Source organism: Accipiter gentilis, chromosome 29, assembly GCF_929443795.1.
Source record: "Accipiter gentilis chromosome 29, bAccGen1.1, whole genome shotgun sequence".
Lineage (NCBI taxonomy): Eukaryota > Metazoa > Chordata > Aves > Accipitriformes > Accipitridae > Astur > Astur gentilis.
The window spans coordinates 16,208,846-16,233,730 of record NC_064908.1 but is presented as its reverse complement, the minus strand read 5'-3'; the positions used below and the strand labels follow the sequence as shown (position 1 = coordinate 16,233,730).

The window sequence follows — 24,885 nt, the reverse complement described above, 5'->3', positions numbered from 1 at the left end:
TTTATTTAGCTTTTACTTTCCAACATGTAGCTGGCACAAGAGTGGATAGAAAACCAGAGAGTGCGAGAGAAGAGTTACTACTTCTGCTTACAGAACTTCTGTGCTGACTTGAATACAGCAGATTTTACAGGTAAGAGTTGGGGGTTTTTTTGGGTGGTTTTTTTTTTTTTTTAATAAAACCCTCTTCTAATTTTCAAGTAGACTGCTGTCCTGGTTTTGGCTGGGATAGAGTTAATTTTCTTTCTAGTAGCTAGTATAGTGTTATGTCTTGGATTTAGTATGAGAAGAATGTTGATAACACTGATGTTTTCAGTTGTTGCTAAGTATTGTTTAGACTAAGGCAGGGATTTTTCAGGTTCTCATGCCCAGCCAGCGAGAAGGCTGGAGGGGCACAAGAAGTTGAGAGGGGACACAGCCAGAACTGGCCCAAACTGGCCAATGCGGTATTCCATGCCATGTGACATCATGCCCAGTATATAAACTGGGGGGAATTGGCTGTGGGGAGCGGATTGTTGCTTGGGAACTAACTGGTCAGTGAGTGGTGATGACTTGCATTGTGCATCACTTGTTTTTGTATATTCCAATTATTTTATTATTATTGTTATTATTGCCATTATTATTTTCTCCTTTCTGTCCTATTAAACTGTCTTTATCTAAACCCATGAGTTTTACTTTTTTTTTTCTTCCTGATTCTCTCCCTTTTCCCACTGGTTGGGGGGGAAGTGAGCGAGTGGCTGCGTGGTGCTTAGTTGCTGGCTGGGGTTAAACCACAACAACTGCCTTATAATGAGTTAGCACTTACAGGTTGAATTTTTTTAATTTGCTTTAAATGCAGAAAAGATCTTGGAATTTGCTCTTTTATAGAATGCATCTAACAGAAGTATGTATTTTGCAGGGAATTTGTGCCTTAAGTGTTCAGTACAAAAAGTTATTTGAGTGCTGTTGGAATACTTTCCATCTCATTTGGAATTTTGTTTCAGCTTCTTTTGGTAAATAAAATAGTCCTTGACTTGCTCTATTTTTATACAGTGCTATGTTCAGGCTTAAGAATGCAGGATGGAATTAAAACTCTTCATAGTCTTTTGCTATAGCTTTTAATAGCTTTAAAAGTTAACAGATGCGTATTACTGAAGTTTATGCAATATGTTAATGGTAGTACTTCTATAGACAGAAAGTAATTGTAACCATTTTCCTTTTAATGTTCTAATTTTAAAATGTATTTTGAGTAGCTCAATTTCAAGAAAGTGATTTGGCAAGGCAGCTTCATCCAAAGGAGGATGACTTAATCTTTTTGGTGGTCCGAAAGAAAAAAGACACCTTTAGGGAAGAAAGTGAGATGGAGAACCACATAGTGAATCACGTTGGTCTTGTGACACGATTTTCTCGTGCGTCTGGCTGTTTAACTAGTAAGTAAATGGGGTTGAAATAAAAGTGGGATTCTTCTTGTTACCATAAAATGCTTTTTCATAGCTGGCTGTTGATAGCTGTAATACACCACTTACCCCAGAGGAAATGGGATTGTTTTTCCACTGTAGCATGTCTATTCTGTGCTAGAAATGCCATAAAAAGCCAGGAATTGAAGCTGCAGACCTGCTTTCCATGCATTTTTCTAGGGACTTCCTTCAATACAGATGTTAATGCTTTTTGTAAGAACAGACACTAATGATGAATAAGTACTCTGTATACATCTTTAGGAGTGCATTGCTGTGAGATAAGAAGTGCCATGAACTTCAGTGGTCCCACTGACTAGAATTTTCACTATCTTCTGGAACTGAAGTTGTGAATTACAGGATTACCAAGTATCAGGATTAATGCTGCCTGATTAAAACAGTGATCTGAATTGTTTTACAGAGCATTGGGGTTTGTTTGGGTTTGTTTTTTATGGGGTGGTGGTGGTGTTCGGGTTTTTTGCAAGAATTAGTTGTTGGCTCCCTAATAGAAGGCAGCACCTGGTTCTGGTGAATTCTTTGAGTGACCTGTTGAATATCTTTCAGTTAACAATTTGGATATTCTTTGAATTAACAACTTGTGGTTGTTTTTTTTTTTTTTCCTCCCCCCTGCCCCAGGACAAAAGGAGCAGCATACTGTCTGTCATCTTTCTGTGAAAACTCGAGGCAATTTGTCATTCTTCATAAATAAGCAAGTGAAGTGTGTGGTGGTTGGATCCCTGGTGACCACAGACCGAACATTCAAAGGCCTACTACTATTGAGCAGGAGTCCCCTGGCTAAACCCATCATAAATCCAAGTTACAATGACTTCTGTCCCAGAGATTTGCCCATAACTTCAGAAAGTGCTGTAAGTTCTGCAGCTAGAAATGATAGTTAGGGATGACAAAGTGGGCATTTGGACCTCATGAGTTTTGCAAAACTGGTTTTTGCATGCTGGTTTTTTGAGATGACTAAGTGCAAACAAGTTTTCAAAGGCACTGAGGCACTGTGCTTTTCAGAGTTGGTTGATTGGATGGAGAGGAGTCTGGGTTTGCTCAGGTGTTTCTGCTGTGTTGACATAGGTACTAGTAGTGCAGTTTAAGCAGCTTTCAGGTTTTTTTCCTTACTGGAGAGGTGTCTGTTCAGGAAATAAAGCATAGCATGGGAGAGGTAATGCAAAATAGAGTAGAGTAAATGAAACCTTTGTTACAGCTTTCGAGTCAGGATTGGGTGTGCCTCTAGAGCAAACCTAGAATCCAAAGCTTCCATGCCCTTCAAGTTTTTGAGTCATAGCTGGCGGGGGGGGAAGGGGAACGGACATTCTGAAAATACATAAAATGAACATTGAAGGTTTGATCAACATTAATTATTTTTTTGCCCTGCCTGTTCCTTCAGGCATCAGATATGAAAGAATACAATGAAGATCAAAAGAGAGCCATTGAGACAGCTTATGCCATGGTCAAGCAACATCCAGGGCTTCCCAAGATCTGCCTCATCCACGGTCCACCTGGAACAGGAAAATCAAAAACTATTGTTGGACTTCTGTCTCGTGTTTTGAGAGAAGTAGGTGAATGTAATGCGATTGCCATGTGCTTGGTTTCCCAATGGAAGTCAATGATAGCTTAAACTAAGTGGACGTATAGTATTGGTAATTACTGGGGGTGTAATTCATTAAGCTGACTTAAATCTGTACTGCATAGGGTGTAAAGGTGGAAATAATACCTTTTGGGCATCTGGGAAAACACTGATGTTACAGAACTTAAAGTAAAATCAACAAAACACGCACAATCTGTAGTATAAACACTTATTACATTAAAAAACCCCTTAACATTTTGATGTATTAAAGAATGTTATTTGGCCTGTCCCATTTAATGATTTTCATATTAGCAACCGTTAGATTCATCAAGTACATCATTGTTGAAGGGAACTTATGCAAACAGTATTAATACATTTGACTTGTTGGTTGTTACTCAATGTAAGACATACCTTAAGAGATATTCAAGTGCAATAGTCCCCATACTCTGCATGTTGATTAAGATGAGTGTACAGCCTGGCTTTTAAATCTCAAATGAAAACAATCTAAAGAGCCTGTTTTGGTTTCTTGTTAATTAATCTACAGAACATTAGGAAGGAGAAGACAACTCAAAAAACAAATTCCAAGATCAAGCCAAACCGTTTTCTAGTTTGTGCACCATCAAATGCTGCTGTTGATGAACTCATGAAAAAGATCATCGTTGCATTTAAGGAAAAATGCCAAAACAGACAGGAGCCTTTGGGTATGGTTTATTTTAAAATTCTGTTTATATGTTAAATAGACAAAACCTAAAGGAGAAACTCGAACAGTTGATCACATATAATACTTATATGCTACTCTAAGCAGCTTTTTTCTCTCTCGCAGAACATGACTGGTACATCCTCATAATGTTAATTTTAATGTGCTTTTCTAAAAGGTATATTATGTTTTTTTTTAAAAATAAATTGCACTTCTGTCTTTTTAGAGACATTGGCCCTTCCCTCATAGTGTTAATTTCAGTTCACCAGCTTATAAGTACTTAAAGATTTGAACACAAGACTATTACCTCGATTTTGAATGAAATTGGACTTTGCTGATCTTGCTAAACAGACTCATGAAAATTTTGTCTTGTCAGAGCCTCTCACTTTTTTTTCTCCTCCTAGTTTGTGACTAACACAAAGTAGATGAATTCTGAACAAAACATCTAGTCTGTGGTGGGGAAAAAAAAATCCACATTGTAACCAAATGTCAATTTGGTATTGACTTGCTAACTGCATTACTGGTGGTACTCAGTAATTTTCTAACTTAAGAATTCCGTAAGTTTTAGATAAAGAAGCCTGAGAATAAGGGGTGGTTCTGTTAATTCAAAATAATGTTCTTAACTGTTAGCCGCTCCTAAAACACGGGCAACATCTTTTTTCTTTTTTTTTTTTTTTTTGAGTTTGGAATTACTGAAATTTTTTTGTTGGATAAGTACAAGTAAATTGTTGCAAACCCCTGAAAAGCAGATATCAATGGTGTTTAAATTTTTTCTTTCTCTTGTACCAAAGTGCAGAGATGATTGGAGCAATGTAAAAATATTTTGACTCTGATTTTGTAAACAGGAAACTGTGGTGATATCAAATTAGTGCGACTTGGTGCTGAAAAAGCAATCAACAGTGAAGTCCGGGGATTTAGCCTGGATAAGCAAGTTGAACATAGAATGAGTAAGTAACATGCAAATCAGACTTTTCTTCAGTCTTTAAGAGCTTGATGGTGTTTTACACTTGGGACTATGTGTCCTTTAAGAGGGAAGATCTGGTAAAAGGTTTTTCTGCAACAGTGCTTCATAAAGCATTGTTTTTCTCATTCTTAATGGGAAGGTGTCAGCTTACGTATGGCCTAAAATCTAAGCAAAAGCAAAGAAATAAGCAAGATGACTTCTTGTTTGTTGGGGTTTTTTTGAAGAAATAAATGCATGTTAAAGCCAGCAATGTGGCTATGCAGCATTTGAGAGCTACAGTTAGAAACAAGTCTCATTATCTTTGTCTTACAAGATAAGACCTCAACAGAAAAAGGGAAAATGCAACAAAAAATGTGTTTGTCCAGTTGTTCTTAATAACTTAAGACACATGACTGAGAGCAAGTGTTATTGTAACATCGTTTTTCTATTCCTTCTGTGCATTTTCCTTTGTTTTATTGTAGAACGAAAGCCAGCTGACTGTGACCAGGATATTCAGAAGAAAAAGACAGCTCTGGATCAAAAGTTGGACATGCTGTCTCGTCAGCGTGCCATGTACAGATGTGAGAAGAGGGAGGTGGTAAGATAATAGTATTTTTAATTCTGTTTGTCTTTTTTGTGTTCATAACTGAATCCAAAGAATAAAGAACTCTACCTTTTAATGTCATCTCTATTCCTGGCCTGTATCAGAAATAGTGTGGCCAGCAGGAGCAGGGAAGTGATCGTCCTCCTCTGCTTGGCATTGGTAAGGCCACACCTTGAGTCCTGTGTTCACTTTTGGGCCCCTCACTACAGGAAAGACATCGAGGTGCTGGAGCGTGTCCAGAGAAGGGCAACAAAGCTGGTGAAGGGCCTGGAGCACAAGTCTTACGAGGAGCGGCTGAGGGAACTGGGGTTGTTTAGTCTGGACAAAAGGAGGCTGAGGGGAGACCTTATGGCTCTCTACAGCTACCTGAAAGGAGGTTGTAGTGAAGTGGGTACTGGTCTCTTCTATCAAGTAACTGGTGATAGGACAAGAGGAAGTGGCCTCAATTTGCACCAGGGGAGGTTTAGATTGGATATTAGGAAAAACTTCTTTACTGAAAGGGTTGTCGGGCATTGGAACAGGCTGCCCAGGGAAGTGGTGGTGTCACCATCCCTGGAGGTATTCAAAAAACGTGTAGACAAGGCACTTCAAGACATGGCTTGGTGGGCGTGGTTGACAGTTGGACTTGATGATCTTAAAGGTCTTTTCCAACCTAAATGATTCTATGATTCTGTGTCTGAGCACACCACCTCCTTCAACGAATGGAAACGTTGGTTAGCACCGTGAAAGGGAATGAAGAACTTTACATCAGGGGTTTTTTTTGTTTATTTATACTGGTATTTTCAACTGGTTGATCATGCTGCTTCTTGCTGTAGTGTTCAGTACTCTTCATTTGGTTCTGTCACCAGTTAGTTTTTAGTGTAACCATATTTATAAATCTTAATGATATAATTTGATTGTATACTTCAGAGCTCTGTTTTTGTTTAACTGGAAATAGTAAGATACCTTGTGATCTGAGATTTTGGGATATGTGTTGCACTTAGAAGTTTACCAGTTTTTTGTCTAAAAATTTGGCATTTGTGCTCAAATTACAGCTTTCTGATGGTAAACAGTTTTCCCAGTTGCACAGAAATGGAAGATGTAGTACTGTGTGTTGCAAAGTCTAAATATGGTGATGACTTTCAAAGAAACTCATGAGCTTCTTCAGACACATTTTGTATTAAAAGACAGCCTGAACAAATCTAAATGTTTAGGAAGTGAATTAGGATATGGGAGGAGAAAAGGTATATGGGAAATGTGTGGTGTTAATTATTCCTGATATGTGGTTTCTCTTTATTTTTTTCCACCCCATCTAGAGTCAAATGTTAGATGATGAAATTGGCAGACTTTCAAAGGAGAGACAACAGCTTGCTTCTCAACTAAAGGAGGTAGGTATTTCTCTTAAAGGCAGCTCTTTAATAAACCTCAGCTAATGTATTTATATACTTGGTATCCTTTAATTGTGGTGGAGCTTTGGTTTTGATGTGGCTGGGAATATTTCTAAAGTAGAAGGTAAGTAGATAAAGGTTATAAGCTGAGTAAATTGTGGACAGCCTGGTGTGAAATCCAGGTGTACTCTGGCTGCATATTGGGGAACCCCCCCCCTCAAAACCAACAACTACCCCCCCCCCCCCCCCCCCCAAACAAAAAAACCCAAAACCCCAATGGGTGGAAGTATTCACCCTTAGAGTTAAGGGTGAATTTTAAATGAAATGTGGCATATTTGGCAAAGAAGGTAATAGAAATGTGCTTGTCCCCATGTTCTAGGATGTATCTTCATCACCACTGTCATGCCCCTTAGAGTCCTATGGGTATTTAGGTACTTTTAAATGTTTCTAAGTAAAGCAACAGCTGGAAGAATTTTTTTTATGTGTGGAGATAGATAGATCTGAAAGTGGAAATAGGCACTGATAGCAAAACCAGTAATTAAGGCTGAGTAGCACGAACCGCGAGATGAATGAAGGTTCATCTTTAATGAATATTTGCTAACCCTTAATGGTCATGGAGGCTTGGAGTTACAAATGTGTTGGCAAACTAAACTTTGGTCATGGTTAGTGTGTCTAGATTGCATAGGTGTAGAGATAATGGAATACTTCTTTCCAGTTTGCCATCTCAATGGCATTGATCTATAATTTAAAGTAACACTTCAGTTAAGTCAACTCGTGACTTTTATTTGTAATAATGGAGATAGTTTTGTTGGAGTGATGTATTATGCATGATCTGTTTGGCAGTTAGAATTGTCCAGGCAGTTAGAAATTGCTCTAAGGTTGTTCAAGAAAGCTAAAAGAGAAGAGGAGACATGGTGTCCTGTTGTACTTGAAGGTTCGGAGGCACTCGCAGAAAGTACAGACGGATATCATCTTGGAGTCCGACATAATCTGCTGCACGCTGAGCACAAGCGGAGGAAGTCTGCTGGAATCCGCTTTTTTGCGGCAAGGCCTTGATCCTTTCAGCTGTGTCATTGTGGATGAGGTCAGTAAAGCTATTTAGAACTACAGCATGTTCCACTTCTAAGGTCTGCCTTGTTCTCTGCTTAGGCTACTTGTGATTTTTTGGCTGCTCGTGTAATATATTGTGGGTTGAGTGCCCCATCCCCACCTTTTAACTGGTAACCAGCCTGTCCTGCTATGTAGAGCCATGAGAACTAAAAATAACTTTTCATTGCTGCTTTTTCTGACTTGTTTGGTGCTTTAATGGCAGACAGCTTTTACTTAAAAATCATGGCTAAAGTGTGGCTCTTGCTGTAGAGATTTCCAGATGGTTGGGTTATATTTGTGTCTGTTTGGAGAGCTCTGCATATTTAATAATAAAAGAAAAATCTATTTGGAGTTGTTTATTAGGGAAAAGTCCTTCTTTTTCTCTCTTGTTTTAAATTTTTTTTTTTATTTAGAAGACTTAAAAAGCATTTGAGTTATTCTGTCTCTGTTACAGGAAATTTAACATACTTCCCTCCACTCCTTTGCTTACAACTTCCATTTTTTTGTCCTGTTTGCATATACAAAAGGCAGGGCAGTCCTGTGAAGTTGAAACACTGATTCCACTGATCCACCGCTGTAATAAACTTGTCCTTGTTGGAGATCCCAGACAGCTCCCTCCTACTGTAAAATCAGTAGTAAGTGTTCCAACTGGTTTTTTTTTCATGCTATATAATGGATATAGTATCAGAACAGTATTTATAGGAAATCTATAAAAGGGAAAAAAAAGACACTTCAATGTCAGGTCAGGGTGTCTTTCAGATAATAACTTTTGCCCTGCAAATCTGGGGTCTGTTATGCGCAGACTGTATCAACACTGCCTTCGTATGTGTGCATAAAGCTAACACAGATGTGCGAGTGCAACCTCTATAGACTTTCTTGGTGTAGCTTGGAACTGATTTCATGCACCGTTAAGAATAACTATGACAATACAAACTTCAGTGCAGCTCAGCACTTGGTTTGTTAGATGTTGTCTTGTGGCAGGCTCTGTTACTTCATTATGTGAGCTTCAGTCAGTGTCACGTTCCTTAAGGAATGCGGAATGAAGACTACCTGTTTGTATGGGGACTTCTTCACCCTACAGACGTGTTCTAAGGATGAACATATAGGAGCACTTTCTTGTATCCAGTAGTCAGGAGGACTGTTTTAAATATCTCAAAGAAAGGAGTCAAAACAGACTGGCTTCTCTAGAAGGGTAAATTACCTGGAGGCTGTGTGCTTGTTTAACGAGATCCCACCTGGAAGATCTTGCTTTTCATTACTGTTGATGTTTTTAAAATTTTACTATGTTGTGGAAAGTTGTCTTGCTAAAGACTGCACTGACAAAAATTCAGATACATGCAGGTGATCTTTACTGAAATAATAAGACTAACACAAATAGAAAATTGAAGTGCAAGTAGTTGTCATTTTGTCAGTGATTTAGAAGTTTAGAAGAAAACACCAAGTAGTTTTAAGTCCAAAAAGCAAATTCCTGTCGGTGATTTGGGACCTAATTCCCCAGAAGTCAATCTCATGTTTTCCCACTGGCAGAAAGCTCAGGAATATGGCTACGATCAGTCCTTGATGGCACGTCTGCACAGACACCTGGAGGAGCAAGTGCGGAAGAATGTTTTACGAAGCCTGCCAGTTGTGCAGCTGACTGTGCAGTACAGGATGCACCCTGACATCTGCCTCTTCCCATCCAATTACGTTTATGGCAGGACTCTAAAGACTGACAAGTGAGTAGCTCTCTGTTCTCCTTTCTGAGCAGGAGGTATTTCAAAGAAACCTTTTCATCTCAGGATATTCTTTTGAGTCTAAAAATTATTGAGGATGGGAGCAGGGAGGAGAGGGGGAAAAGTGCTTAATGGGAGAAAAGTTGCATTCTGTCTCTTGTTAGTGCTGCTGTGATAGGTAAGTGTCCTGGGTTTGGCTGGGGTAATTTTTACAAGAAGCTGGGAGGGGGCACATCTGGGACAGCTGATCCAAACTAGCCAAGGGGATGTTTGATACTGTATGGTGTCATGCTCAGTATATAACTGGGGGAGGAGGGGTTGCGGCTTGGGAAGTGGCTGAGCATCAGATTCTGGCTGATGAGCAATTGCATTGTGCATCACTTGTTTTACATATTCTTTTATTAGTATTATTGTTGTTATTGTTTCTTCTTTCCTTGTGTTGTCCTATTAAACTGTCCTTATCTCAACCCGTGAGGTTTTACCTTTTTCTTCTGATTTTCCTTCCCATCCTGCCAGGGCAGGGCAGAGAGTGAGCGAGCGGCTGCATGGTGCTTAGTTGCCAGCTGGGCTTAAACCATGACAGTCGTTTTTGGCACCCAGCATGGGGCACAAAGGGTTGAGGTAGTGACAGATCTGACCAGAGCATGTTAAAACAGATTTGTTATGTGCATTTCTTAGATTAGTTAAATAGTCGCTGGTCACAATGTTGGTTTATTTTTTCATGTGGTGGTGTTACGTAAATTCTTATATGTGCTGTGTATTCCCTGTGGTGATGTGGGAGAGGGATCAGGACTATAATTTTGCTGTACTGCGTAATGTTGACTTATGATTACATCACTAGTTATGAGGTTAAGCTGATATTTTTATGTGGCATTGTTGTCATTCCCATACCGTGGGCGCCCGCTCTTGGAATTTATTGGTAATTGTACAAATCGAGACTCTGATTCCCATCCATAAGCTGATTTGTCGACTGGAAAGCCAAGGGATGATCAGCAAGACTTGCTCACCCTTTAATAGTCCCATATGGCCAGTGTGAAAATCTAGTGGACAATGGAGACTAACAGTAGACTATTGTGGCCTGAATGAAGTCACGCCACCACTGAGTGCTGCTGTACTGGATAAGCTAGAACTTCAATACAAACTGGAGTCAAAGGCAGCCAAGTGGTACACCACAATTGATATCGCTAATGTGTTTTTCTCAATCCCTTTGGCAGCAGACTGCTGGCCACAGTTTGCTTTCACTTGGAGGGGTGTCCAGTACACCTGGAATTGACAGCCCCAGGGGTGGAAGTGCAGCCCTACCATCTGCCGTGGACTGATCAAGACTGCACTGGAACAGGGTGAAGCTCTGGAACACCTGCAGTACACTGACATCGTTGTATGGGGTGACACAGCAGCAGAAGTTTTTGAGAAAGGGAAGAAAATAGTTCAAATCCTTCTGAAGGCTGGTTTTGCCATAAAAAGAAGTAAGGTCAAGGGACCTGCACTGGATATCCAGTTTTTAGGAATAAAATGGCAAGATGGGTGTTGTCAGATCCCAATGGATGTGATCAACAAAATAGCAGCTATGTCTCTGACTAGCAAAAAGGAAATACAAGCTTTCTTAGGTGTTGTGGGCTTTTGGAGAATGCATATTCCAAATGACAGTCTGATTGTAAGCCCTCTCTATCAAGTGACCTGGAAGAAAAACAACTTCAAATGGGGCCCTGAACAACGATTAGCCTTTGAACAAATTAAATGGGAGATTGTTCATGCAGTAGCCTTTGGGCCAGTCCAGACAGGACAAAATGATAAAAATGTGCTCTACACTGCAGCCAGGGAGAATTGCCCCACCTGGAGTCTCTGGTAGAAGGCACCTGGGGAGACCGAAGGCTGACCCCTGGGGTTTTGGAGTTGTGATACAGAGGATCGAAGGTCCATTATACTCCAACTGAAAAAGAGACACTGGCAGCATATGAAGGAGAGTTTGAGCTGCCTCAGAAGTGGTTGATACTGAAGCACAGCTCCTCCTGGCACCCCGACTGCCGGTGCTGGGCTGGATATTCAAAGGGAGGGTCTCCTCTACACGTTGCGCAACGGATGCCACGTGGTGTAAGTGGGTCGCACTGATCACACAATGGGCTTGAATACGAAATCCCAGTCACCCAGGAATTTTGGAATTGATCATGGACTGGCCAGAAGGCAAAGATTTTGGAATATCACCAGAGGAGGAGGTGACATGTGCTGAAGAGGCCCCACTGTATAATAAACTGCCAGAAAATGGGAAGTATGCCCTGTTCATTGATGGGTCTTGTTGCATTGTGGGAAAGCATCGGAAGTGGAAGGCTGCTGTATGGAGTCCTATACGACAAGTCACAGAAACTGCTCAAGAAGAAGGTGAATCGAGCCAGTTTGCAGAGGTGAAGGCTATCCAGCTGGATTTAGACATTGTTGATCAAGAAAAATGGCCAGTGTTCTATCTCTATACTGACTCATGGATGGTGGAAAATGCCCCGTGGGGATGGTTGCAGCAATGGAAGCAGCAACTGGCAGCGCAGAGGCAAACCCATCTGGGCTGCTTTATTGTGGCAAGGTACTGCTGCCCAGCCAGAGAAGCTGGTTGTAAAAGTATGTCACGTAGATGCCCATGTACCTAAGAGGCCATTGAAGAACATCAAAACAACCAGCAGGTGGATCAGGCTGCTAAGATTGAGGTGGCTCAGGTGGATCTGGATTGGCAACATAGGGGTGAATTATTTGTAGCTCAGTGGGCCCAGGACACCTCAGGCCATCAGGGAGGAGATGCAACATATAGATGGGCTCCTAATCGAGGGGTGGACTTGACCATGGATACTATTGCACAGGTTTTCCATGAATGTGAAACATGGGACAGTTGAGCAAGCCAAGCAGTTAAAGCCCCTGTGGTATGGACAGCAATGGCTGAAATATAAATATGGGGAGGCCTGGCAGATTGATTGTATCACGCTCCCACAAACTTGCCAAGGCAAGCACCACGTGCTTACAATGGTGGAATCAACCACCGGCTGGCTGGAAGCATATCCCATGCCACCACACAGAACGCTATCCTGGGCCTTGAAAAACAAGTCTTATGGTGACATGGCACCACAGAAAGCATTGAGTCAGACAACGGGACTTGGTTCCAAAACAACCTCATAGACACCTGGGCCAAAGAGCGTGGCATTGAGTGGGTATATTGCATCCCCTATCATGCATCACCTTCCCAGAAAATCGAAGGACACAATGGACTGCTAAAAACTACACTGAGACCAACAGGGAGTGGGACCTTCAAACATCGAGATACACATTTAGCAAAAGCCACCTGGTTAGTTAACACTAGAGGATCTACCAGTTGAGCTGGCCCTGCCCAATCAAAATGGGCATTCTGTTCCACGTACTGTAGAAGGGGATAAAGTCTCCATGGTGCACATGAAGAATATGTTAGGGAAGACAGTCTGGGTTAGTCCTGCCTCAGGCAAAGGCAAACCCATCTGCAAGATTGCTTTTGCTAAAGGATCTGGGCGTACTTCGTGGGTGATGTGGAAGGATGGGGAAGTTCAGTATGTACCTCAAGGGGACTTGATTTTAGGTGAGAAAAGCCAGTGAATTAAATTGTATGATGTTAATTGCTAAATAACCCTGTTATTGTATGTCATCACTACTACAGTTGCTATATGCCATATCAATGGTATTACAGTAAGAATCACCCAAATCACTGAAGGATGGATTTTTATGAAACTGAGCAAAGTGCAGTGGTGATGGAACTTGGACTGGCTTCAGCACTGGTGCCCAGCAACTTCAGCGTTGACATCTTCAACCGGCAGATCCGGCATGGGCCGTGCCAAATAGACTAGCTGCAGGTTCCAGATGCAGCATGCAATAATCCAACACCACCACACACCATCTCTCCTGCCCTGAAAAGAGCGTTACGACAGATGGAGCCACAAAGTCATAGATTAAATGAACTCAACGGACACGTTAGAGGGATGGCACATAGACGAAGGGAATATCTGTGTGTGTGTGTGTATATCTCAAAGACAGGAAAAGTGGTGGTAGATGATTGGAAAGTCTAGGATCTGGGCATGGCATAGATGGTATAGAATAGGGAGTGGATAATGTCCTGGGTTTGGCTGGGCTAGAGTTAATTTTCACGAGAAGCTGGGAGGGGGCACAGCCAGCACAGCTGACCCAAACTAGCCAAGGGGATATTTGATACTATATGATGTCTTGCTGGGTATGTAACTGGAGGAGCTGGCTGGGGCAAGGAGGGGTTGCGGCTTGGGAAGGGACTGAGCATCAGGTTCCAGGTGGTGAGCAATTGCTTTGTGGATCACTTGCTTTATATATACTTTTATTAGTAGTATTGTTTCTTATTTCCTTGTGTCGTCCTATTAAACTGTCCTTATCTCAATGCACAAAGTTTTACTTCTGATTCTTTTCTCCATCTCACTGGGACGGGGGAAAGAGTGAGCAAGTAGCTGTGTGGTGCTTAGTTGCCAGCTGGGCTTAAACCATGACAGTAAGTTAACTAAATCACTTAAAATTGAGCATACGTACTGCTTAGAGTTCATTTTGAGGCCTCAGTATATGCAGGTAGCAGTGAAAATTAAGGATGCTGGAAAAAAAGCTGAAAGTTGCTTGTATTTGATAACAAATGAAGTATCAATTCTTAGAATTCCTGTATAGTTACCTAGTGATAAAAATGTTACTTACAGAGCAACAGAAGAGAACAGATGTTCTTCAGAGTGGCCATTCCAGCCCTACCTTATCTTTGATGTAGGAGATGGTCGTGAGGAGCGAGAGAATGAGTAAGTCCTGTATTCTGCTCAGCCAAATTTTAGATTTGCTGAGAATTAATTACCTGCAGAAGAGTTGTTTTCTTTGCTATATTGTTCCCAATATGCATTAAGTAGCCGGAACTGCAATTTCAACTTGATTTAATTTTACAAAAAAGCAGTTGTTAAATGCTTTTGGTGTGTTTTAATCCGAAACTGTTTTTTGTCCTGGTTTGAGTGTCTGTTAGATGCCAGTGAATGCCTACAATCCGTGCTACTTGTAGTAACGGTTTCTCCTGATTTTTATCAGTGACTTTGCTTTTACAGCTGCATGCTGAGGTAATGCCAGAAGGTGGCAGGCTCAGTCCTCACCTTTGCCTATTCTATAAGGAAAGCAAAGCTATGTAGTTCTAAGGGAATGTGAAGTGCAGCCTTTCACTGCTAACACTTCTCATTGTTGCTAGCCCCTCATCAGGGCCTGCTTGCAAAGTTATTTGAGCCTTTATGTGAAGGAGGCTGCAAAAGTTCGAGACAGGACTTTGACTTGCGATCCCCTACAAATTGGGCTGAAGCATTGAATGTGAAAGAGCTGTGAAATATATTTCCATATTGTTTCCATTTTGTCTTGTTCAGCTCTTTTAGTAATCCTCAGGAAGTGAAGCTGGTGGTGGAATTAATAAGAACAATTAAAGAAAAAAGGAAGGATCTGGGTCTTCGTCGCATTGGAATAATTACCCCTTACAGCGCACAGAAAAAGAAAATTCAAGAACAACTGGACAGAGTGTTTAGGAATAACAGGTGAAGAAACCATGAGTTTTCAAATGGGACTTGGTTCTTGCATGGTAGTCCTTTGTTTATCCTCTTAAAACAATGGCAAAAACTCAAACTTTTTTCTGTGCTACTAAAATCTGTATTTAGCCATGACTTTAAAGCAGACATGCAAGCCTTTTGCTTAAAACAGGCAGGGCTTCTTTGTACCATTTCTTAGTTATTACTTGTATACGTGCTTTGATTATATTGCTGTTCTGAATAAAGCTGGTTTAAAAGAAAACCTAAAATTATAAGCTGCATGGACCTGAACAGCTTTTCAGTAATGATGCTGGCCCCCAAAAAGTAAATTTAGCTTTAGGTTCATACACTGAAGCAGAAATTTACCCTGGGTTGTTTTGACAGATGATCATTAAGGATAGTGTTTAGGCTATTGGCGTCAGTGTGTTGGTTAAAAATTCAACTAACGTAATTTAATGGCTTACTAATTCTTTCTTCAACAGCCCAGGAGAAGTGGACACAGTGGATGCGTTCCAGGGACGAGAGAAAGACTGCATCATAGTGACATGCGTCCGGGCAAACAGCACTAAAGGGTCAATTGGGTATGTTTCTCTTCAGTGATTTGCAAGTCCCATTTCCGATGACACTCTAGATAGTCGTTAGATTTTTAATATGACTGGTAAGAAAGTTTAGGAATCGCAGAGGTTCTTAAACTTGCTTAGACTTGCTGAGAGAACAAGTCACTACAGCCAGCAAATTAAAAGGTATCTGAATGCATGAATTAATGTTACTGGTTTGAGATCTCTGAACAAAAGGGATGTGGAACTAAGTATTGTGTTCTCTGTTGCATGCTGATGAATTTGCACGGCTGCTTTAGCCTGTCACTGTTTCGGTTTGGCAGGATTGGTCTTGGGAACTTGGCTCTTTGCATTAGTACTGCAGCACTTATTTGTCTTGTAGCTTTTGATATATATATTGTCACTTTCTGAATGCTGCTCTCTTAAAATGAAATCCATTTTCTGTGATTGTCACTATCCTATTAATACAGCATTCGGTCTGTAAAAGTATTGTTAAATAGTTACATATGTTGCTGTGAATGTGATGCCAGTGAGCTAGATCTTTGATTTGTAGATGAATGTGCTTGTCTCTTGAATTAGGAGGAGCTTTGTAGGAAGTCTTGATTCAAGATTGCAGATTTGATAATTTTGTATGGGTTTTTCCTGTCTGAAACAGAAGGAACTAGATACAGGGTGTGCTGTTTACTGCTACAGCATTTGTTGATTTGTTTCTGTAACTTAGGGATCATGTTAGTTTAAAAAATGGTATGCCTTATTATAGTTCATTTTAAGGTAAACTATGTGAAGTCTGTTTGCATAAACAAACAAAAATCTTTGTTTCTGCATACCAGATTTCACTAAGCTACTTATGTTTCTCTGATACTAATTTTCTAATTGCTAGATAAAGGGCTTTCAATTGTGCTGATCCATGGCACTTTGGGAAGAGGAAGAATCCAAATCCTATAATAAACAACAATGATGCTTTTTGGAGACTTCTTAATCTGGTTGATTGAGTTTGGAAACTGAAGGCAGCTAGAACCTGCCAGTCCTTTTGGCTGACACTGGACTTAACCTCTATCTGTTCTTTTGGAAGAAAACTTTCCATCTTACTGTGCTGAAGGTTTATCTGCTAGAACTTTGGCAGTGCAATGCCTTAGAAGCTGTACATACTCAGATGTCTTGGACATCTGAGTTTCAGGGTCAGGTGTCATTGGCAAGGTGTGATGGGAAAGTTTGCATCACCCTTAATTTCCTCAACTACAAGATCATAGGTATTTTGGTCTCCAAGGTTGCTAGTCCAGCATTAAATTTACTCTGAAAGTAACTTGCAAAGGGAGGAGAAAGCTCCAAGAAATGACAATGGATTTTTTTTCCCCTTTCCTGAGAAAATAATATTGTCGTCTTTCAGTTTTAAAAGCTGTTAGGAATATTTAGTAGTCTTTCCAGATCCCTTCCCCCACTTCACCCCTGCCCCCCAAGACCTAGAGAACTATAATATCTGTGCTGCTGGATCCTGCTGGAGAGGCTTCCTGCCTCTCTCTTCCTGCACTGCCCAAATTTTCTGGGGTGGCTCTGGGGCTTTTGCAGTCTTTACTGCAGGGGTTGTGAATTTGCTGAAGAGCAGGTCTCGGTGCCATGACCACAGTATCAAGCACTGATATTGGACCTGCTCAAACTAAGTTGTACAAGGACTTGACTTTGTATTGCAAATTTTGTTAGTATAGAGTAAGTTGTGCATTTTGGGAGCTTTTTCATTAGAGAAGAAGTAGTTGGTATGTTTCACAAACCTTTTTTTGAGTTTTGGTAAATAAGCCCTAACAGAAATCAACCTTTAAGGATACACTAAGCATTTGTTTGTTTAGTTTTCTGTACCTTGGTTTGTGATCCCACAAAAACAGACTTTCTTCTGCAGGAATATACTTTTCGCTCTTGAAGCATGACAAAGCAAAAGTCTTCCTTCATGTGCTTCCAGTGCAGGTCACCTTTAAAATAAAATATTCATGTCCAGTGTTCAGTATTTCAGTAGAAAATTTTCCTATTAATCATGCCAAATATTATTAATCTATTTCAGTTCAAGTCAAAAAGAAGCTTAAAGTCTTGATAGGTGAAGTGAGGTTGATGTCTTCTGTACTTTGAGGAATACTTAAGGAGGTAGTGGTTGGCATTAAGAGGGGATTTGCTCTAAGAAAGGAAACATTAACAGCAAGAGCTAGAAAGAACTGGAATTCCCTGCAAGGAATCAGAGTGGTGAAAGAAAGAAAACACAATTGCAGAGCCCTTCACGTAAGGCAGGGCTGCTGCAGTGGAATCTGGGAATGGGTCATGAACTGCTGCTGCCTTTGTAACTGCTTCTGTTATCTTCATTTCACTGAAATTGAATATTACCTCTTTTTCTCATAACACTTAAACCTCATGGAAGTAGTAGTTCAGGAGCTTAGTTTTGTCTTGTCACCTAGGTTTCTGGCGAGTCTGCAGCGTCTGAACGTTACAATCACCCGAGCCAGATTCAGCCTCTTTATCCTTGGAAGACTGAAAACGCTCATGGTAGGTACAGCGTTAATCAAATGATCTTCTGTGACCCACCCTTTTAGGTCAAGTCAGGGTTGGGAAAGTGAAAACCATCCTCAGACTGCTCTGGTCTATGAAAGGGGCCCCTTTTCTAGTGTATTGTTAAATTAGTACAGCCCAGGCTTCTGAAGGGTTCTCTTTGAAACCTTTGGCTGTAACTGACAGAAAAGCTTTTAAAAAAATCCCCCAAAACTGTTTTTCTTGCTTCCAAGAAGGAAAGTTAGAAATTACTCTTGCCATGTGTTCAGTAACTAAATTGTAACACTGTCCTTTACAATTCAAGGGTGGGAGGTTGTAAAAAATCTTCTCTCTACTGGTAAAGATAGGATAATGGCAGGGCTACATTCCTGCTTGATCCTTACTGTTCCTCCAGCTATTGCAGTTGTCACTGGATTACGTGAGCAAGGAAAAATATTTAAAAAAACCAAACCACCCTAAAACATTTGCCTGATCTTCAGATTATTGGTTTTGATGCTACTTTGTGTAGTCATATGGTTTCTGAGGATACTTTTTGCTTGTACTCTTTGAAACAAGTGTTTCTGAAACAGAACTACATAATTGGGGGACTATAAAGGCCCACTGAATGTGTAGGGAGTGCTCTTGAATAGGGTTAATGTCTTACACTATTTGATTTTTATTCTTTTTCGAAGGGTGGGGGGTGTTAGCTACACCACTAGAGGGCATCAAAGCCATGTTCCTGTTTCACTCTCTGTATGAGAGAACTCTTCTGGCCTTCATAAATATAGAAATTGTCATTTTAAGTAGTAGCTCACTGATGGTTGAAAGTACGTTCCCTGTGTTACAGCAGCCAGAGTGCCTATTGCTGTTTTACAAGTGAAACATAAGATTCTTCCATTCCAGAAGAAACATAACAGTGGTTCCCATGACAGTTGTGTCAGGTACCTTGATTAAAGGGGTTGTGCATCCTCTGACACCTCTGTCCATTTGTGTTGATTTCTTTCTGATAACTGTTTACTTTTTGGGGGGGCTATCTTTTTTTCTTTTTTTAAAGGAAAATAAAGACTGGAATGAGTTGATTCAGGATGCTCAGAAAAGAGGTGCTATTATCAAGACATCAGAAAAAAGCTACAGGAAAGATGCTGTTAAGATTTTGAAGCTCAATGCAACAGTACAGCCCTCAACCAAAGCAGGGACAAAGAAATCTGCTCTGTTGCAGGCTTGCCCTTCCAGTAGCAAGAGGGGGGAGCTTGCAAATCCAAGGGAGGCCCACAGCTCACGGGAACTTGCTGCTGGTGCTGGCCGTGCAGTGCCACAAGGAAGCAGAGGGCCCCAGCAGCCACAGAGGGCTCAGGCTGCAGACTCCAGGAGAGGCAGTGCCTCCGCACCAGTGGAGGCTGCAGCGCTTCCTGCTGATCAAGAGAAACCACGGGACCCAAGGCTGGCAAGTATGGCGAGTAGAACTGAAACAAAAGGGAAGGACCAGGCCTCAAAAGACAGCAGTCGGTCAGCCCAGAGCAATGCAGGATCAACGTCACAGCAAGGCCTCGATGTGTCCTCAGCTGCCAGGGGTCAGATTTTCAGAACAGAAACTCCTAAGAAGCCCCAGCAACCGATGGGGCAATATGACATGCCTTCCACGTCGCCTTACGCAGCTCGGCACGAGAGTGACCAGGGAGCTCCTGTATCGAAAAGCAGTTCAAAAGCCCACAGTGAAGGAGGTCAAAATAATAGCAGTAAGTGGAACAAAGAGTATCAAGTTTTAACGAGGAGAACATCAGAGGAATCACCAGAGAACACGGAATCAAACAGTGCCAAGCGAAGAAAGACCTCTCACTGACTTTAGTATTGGCTCATTACTGAAAATCTATTCCCAGATTTCTGTCTAGTAAGGACTGTGTTTTAAATTATTTAGTACACCTGGAACTCCCTTATATTGATACCACTACTATCAGTAGATCCATCTTTTTCTCATCCTGTCCCTAATTGTGCAGGGGACTTTATACCTGACAGTTGATAGCTTTGAGCTTTTGAAAAAAAAATCTGGGTAGCTGCATTGCTTGGAAGAGCAGGGAATTTTGTCATCTAGGAAGTTAAGTTTGTAAATGTTTGACAATGTATATTTGTACAGTATACAGAATTATTGTAAGATTTAATTTGGCAAATATACAGCTTCTTGTTTCCTTGTGCAAATGCTAATTTCTTAGTGATGTAATTTTTTATGAAGAACCAGAGCAAAGCAAAAAAACCCCTAAACAACAAACAAAAAAACCCAAACCCCAAGAACAGCCAGACTTTTTTTCCTTTACACTAGTAAGTCTAATTTATTTGATAGCAAAGAGTGAATGTTGAAAATGTGGTAGCAGTGATTCTTCCTCATGCTCCACTAGTGCTTCAGGAAAGACTGAAGGCAGATGTACATTGGTTGAATGGAGAGTATTCTACTTATTTTGTGTATTTTATTGCCTGTTTTTATAGGAACAGAAGAGCTTTCGTTTATACAAATGTGCCTTGAGTTTTGCTCTTGCTGCTACTTCATCAGTTGGAATCCTTTTCTTGTTGCAGTGGCAACGCAAGCTGCAGATTAAAGCCTACGAGGTCTGTTTTGCTCCCAGTGAGTCAATGTGACGAATAATCAACAACAGCACTGTGGAATCTTAGTCAAAGGCCTAGTTAATGCTTATGGGTAATGACACTTGAGTTTTTGTATAGAGCTTTTGGAGATGTATAGAGAGAAAAAGGGCAAGCAGTGCATTCTAGGTGTTATTATTACTGGATTCTTTCCACTGTGTTGATGAAGAATATATAACCAATAAAATGGGGTGGGGCGGAAAATTGAACTGCTTTTAAGAACACCTTCCTCTCATCGTAACATTTCACAATAAAAGTGGAATTATTTCTGCTAAGAATGCCTTTGGGTCCCTGTGAAGTATCACTTTTTCTGGAGTACGTGTCTGTCTTGAGGTGAAGAGCAACATTTCATGTGCACAGAGTTTTGCATGGAGATAGTCTAGCATGCTTCTGCCTGAGGATGCAGCACCTTGCTATGTTACACAAGTTGTGGGCCAGGTTGCTATCTCTCTGCATCTGTGTTAAAATACAGCTTGCTATGAGGCAGGCAGTATCCTGCTGTCCCTCGCTAACTAACTTATGCCTAACCAATGTAAGGGCAGTGACTTTCCCTAAGCAAATGAGCTGACAGACTTCTCTGGCCAGAATTTAGCCATAATCATTAGTTACGTTTTCTGTCCCAACACATTCATTGCAATGATTAGTGTCAGCTTTGTCCTTTTAACCCACTGCCAAAGAGGTATGTGAGATCCAGTTTTGTACTGTAAGGCACTCAACAGCAGGTAGTGGTTCAAACTGTAATTGTCAGTAAAACTTAGCATCGTTAATGCATCCAAGCCCAGAACAAACGTGTTTTAGTGGTAACAGCTGCATTGTAGGTGTGCTGGGAGGCTTTTAGTTGCTGTCTGTGACTGTCCAGCTCATTGTGCTGCGTAGTACAGAGCATTTTAAGATAATGGGGAGAATCTCTGAGATGCCTGTGAAGTGAAATCGGCATATGTGCATTGTTTAGCTTTAGTTATTCGTTATGTTGCAATCTTAATTGCTTCAGTGAACCCTGACCACCTCTTGCCAGCGGTGTATGCTCTACTAAAACTGCCGTGACTCTTCCTTGATGTTCCGTACCTTGTGTGAGAAGAAGGAAGGCTGCTTGAATGAATCTGACTGTCACAAATTGGACATTTCGGTCACTCCCACATCACGGAATCCATGCCCTATGTGTTATCTCCTTTTATGTTAATAGGAATATTTAAAAATACTGTCATCTTTCAAACCTCTTGGCTCTTCTTGGCAGGGGTGTGCTGACCTGCCTGCTGTTTCTACTTAGCACATTCAAAAGGCTGCTATTCTGCAAACAGCTGTAGGATCCTATAGCTGTGGAAGCCATTTAGACTGACTTTATGTAAATAAAGTGAAGCTGGCAACAGTGTGAATGAAGAAATGCTTTTCTGGCCATTAAATAAAATTTTGTTAAAAGAATATTTCTCTGAAACTTTTCTTCTAGTTTTCTTTCTCCTTAATCTGCTTTTTGGAACGTGTTCTTCTGAGAGCTATACTTACCACACACTGAAGGAATTTTGTTTTAACATTTCATTTTTGTTGTATTTTGTACACACCACCTAGGTCATGTACTGTCTAATGCCTACATTTTTCCATAAATCATCTTTGAGGCGTGGTCAGTGGCTCAGACTTTTTTGCTTATTTAATACTAGATTTATCTGACTTAAGTTATCAGTCTTTCAGTGGTAGCTTATTGCTCCTGTATCAGTCTGTATCATTAGTGGTATATTCTTTAATAAATAAAGTATTTGGGTTGTTGCACTTAGAACACTTTTCCCTCTTCACATATCACTCAGAGTAGGTTTGTAGTTGTAATTAACTTTTTTTCCCTTCTCTTTTATACCGGTAACATGGAAAACAAGCAAGCTCCAATCCAAAGTACGCTTCTCACCGATTCAAATAAAATCTACATTGGGGAATAAACAGGGTACAACTTTGCTAACTTTTCTGCTGTTTCCATTTTGTGTTATGAAGTACTGAGTAGTGGTGGACAGTCAGTGTTGGTAAGCCAAGTGTAAGCTTGCTTTATTCATTTAATACCATCTCAGAACCAGTGACGGTTAGAGGAGCTTGTTCAGCAATTGTTCCCTTCTGCTAAGTGTTAAGTCGGAAAAAACAGTAAAGAACGTATTCAACACAACTTAACATAAATCAGTTTAATTGGGGTTTGTGCCAAAAAACTTCAGAAGAAGCAGTATTCAGGATTTTATGCAGAGGCTTCCATAATTCTTCCAAGCTTGACAGCTTAATTCTCGGTGCAAAACCTATTCCCTTTGTGGTAATATTAGTCTTTGATACCAGTAAGAAGGGAAAGTCTCTTATAAGTGTTGGACTATGTTTTGTTCCAAGTTTGGGATTTTTTTTAACTGTTTGTACACAAAATAGGCTTTCCAGTGAAGGTGGAGTATAATTCTGGTTATCCCTTTTTCCTTTAAGGTTTACTGTAATTGTTTTCCATGTCATTACTCCAAATGATGGTGTGAGAACAAACCAGAGCCATACGTATAATGGTGATACCCAAACAGGTACTCGTCTAATACGTTTTTCTTGCCTATGTTTCATTGTACGTGCGCTATGCTGTGGAGTGCTGCCTTACTAATGGTGACTTTATCAGTTGTACCTATGGATGTCTGCGGCCCTGCTAGAGAAAAACCAGCCGTTTGCAGGAGCATTAACCCACTCTGGGAAGGCATCTGCTCCTTGGCGTGGTGGTGGGAGTGGATGGGCCTGAGGAATGCTGTGCCATGCTGCTGGGGGTATGTAGTGAAAACATCAGCCTCTCTTCCCAGTCCCTTGTTTATATTCACACTTGAAGAGCTGGTAGTACAGGTGGGGCGATGAGTTTTTACGGAACTGTCTCCTAGATAAGCTGAGTGCCTTAACTAATTGGCAACTGGGTCTAATGGAGGGAGGCACGGGAGCTGGGAGACTGAGTGGTGCAAGGTGTGCATAAAATGGAAGTAGCCCCCACGCCTGCTATACTGATGCTAGGGAAGCACTGAGCAGCGCGTACTTCCAGAGCGAGAAAGAACTTGTAGTGACCAAACGTACTGATTGAGGGTAAACAACGTTCCCAGTCCCAGGTGACATCTGAAAAAAAACGTGGAACCCCAGTAATTTCAGAGGTGACGCTTTTTTTTTTTCTTTTTTTTTTTTTTTTTTTGCAGTTACTGAAACGTGGTGAGATGCTGGGGTTTACTTTTGTGCATAGAAGGGAGAGACTGGAGTAGCTAACCAGTGACTGTAGCAATACCCAAGGATAAGCAGAACCACGGTCCTAAAAATGCAAGACGTTCTCTCTAGTCTGCATGAATAAATGATGGATGAAATGACTGCTGTATTGTAAATGGAATTTATAATGTTAATGATATAATACAGTCTCTTGCCACAACAGGTCCATTCCCAAGTCATATATAAGGTTTCCTTTCTTGTCTTTTTAACGTGTTTGGAAAGGAGCCCAATGCCTTATTCTTTACTGCAAATAAATGTAAGCGAAGCAGCCTTATACATCGAGTATCGCTGACACATGAGACCTTCTAGCCATATGTACCTGTCTGCTAAGGCCTCAACTAATTTGCCACCAAATCCCAGGCAAATAGTGATAGAAATGAAAAGGAAGGTGGTTTGAGTGCACATTACATTTGGTATTGTGAAAACGTAGAAAACCTTGTTTTATAGCCTGACAGGCTACGCTGGGGCAGCCGTCCAATTTTGTCACTGATTTCACTGTTGCATCAAGCGAGAACTCCCTTTGCTACAACGAAATCCCATCAGTTTCCCCTCTCTTTATTTCAATTGCTGAAATAGCATAGAGCGGGGTCAGGATGGAGCTTTTGGAGCGCAGTGTTGTTGCTGGCCAGGAGAGAAGGTAGTTCTTTAGTAAAAATGAGTGGGTTTAGGCTTTCCTCACACGTTTCTTCCTGCAGTGAAACTTCTTATGACGCCTAGAGAATCAAAATGACAGAGGAGCCTTTAGGATGCTCTGAAGCTCTTCTCTGCATCTCAAATCAGTGTGCGATTTTTAGCCGGTTTCCGTGTGATGGTGGTCAAACTCTCCAACTCCCTGCTGGAAGGGCTGAGAAGATGGTGATACAAAGCTCTTCAAAACCCAGCTCTGCTCTTATTTCTGAGCCAGAATGCTCAGCTCCTCCTTTATGCTTTGTTTCATTTACATTTGGGACTTTTCATGAAAGCCAGTTACAGAACAGAATTGGTT

At 40.9% G+C, this 24,885-nt stretch overlaps 2 protein-coding genes across 9 annotated transcripts in view; one reads left to right on the top strand and one right to left on the bottom strand.

Annotated features, from left to right (window-relative positions):
• SETX (senataxin) overlaps positions 1-22,672 on the top strand; it is a 38,905-nt gene extending 16,233 nt beyond the window's left edge. For 2 of the 7 annotated variants that reach the window (XM_049832118.1, XM_049832117.1), the window contains exons 11-26: positions 31-130; positions 1,230-1,406; positions 2,067-2,296; positions 2,824-2,991; positions 3,548-3,704; positions 4,546-4,647; positions 5,126-5,241; positions 6,543-6,614; positions 7,549-7,698; positions 8,231-8,338; positions 9,231-9,418; positions 14,128-14,220; positions 14,821-14,985; positions 15,459-15,557; positions 17,969-18,056; positions 19,093-22,672. In XM_049832118.1, coding sequence (XP_049688075.1) covers positions 31-130; positions 1,230-1,406; positions 2,067-2,296; positions 2,824-2,991; positions 3,548-3,704; positions 4,546-4,647; positions 5,126-5,241; positions 6,543-6,614; positions 7,549-7,698; positions 8,231-8,338; positions 9,231-9,418; positions 14,128-14,220; positions 14,821-14,985; positions 15,459-15,557; positions 17,969-18,056; positions 19,093-19,878 — 2,799 coding nt within the window. In that variant the 3' untranslated portion in view covers positions 19,879-22,672. Of the gene's footprint in view, positions 1-30; positions 131-1,229; positions 1,407-2,066; positions 2,297-2,823; positions 2,992-3,547; positions 3,705-4,545; positions 4,648-5,125; positions 5,242-6,542; positions 6,615-7,548; positions 7,699-8,230; positions 8,339-9,230; positions 9,419-10,629; positions 11,565-14,127; positions 14,221-14,820; positions 14,986-15,458; positions 15,558-17,968; positions 18,057-18,885; positions 18,980-19,092 lie in introns of those variants that run through there. The other 5 variants (XR_007509930.1, XM_049832119.1, XM_049832123.1 and 2 more) reach the window with 5 other exon arrangements.
• Positions 22,673-23,668: 996 nt separating this feature from the next.
• Positions 23,669-24,885, bottom strand: part of NTNG2 (netrin G2) — a 56,833-nt gene continuing 55,616 nt past the window's right edge. Inside the window, exon 15 of one of the 2 annotated variants that reach the window (XR_007509976.1) lies at positions 23,669-23,759. The gene's annotated coding sequence lies outside the window, so the exon portion shown is untranslated. Of the gene's footprint in view, positions 23,760-23,826; positions 24,614-24,885 lie in introns of those variants that run through there. The other variant, XR_007509977.1, reaches the window with a different exon arrangement.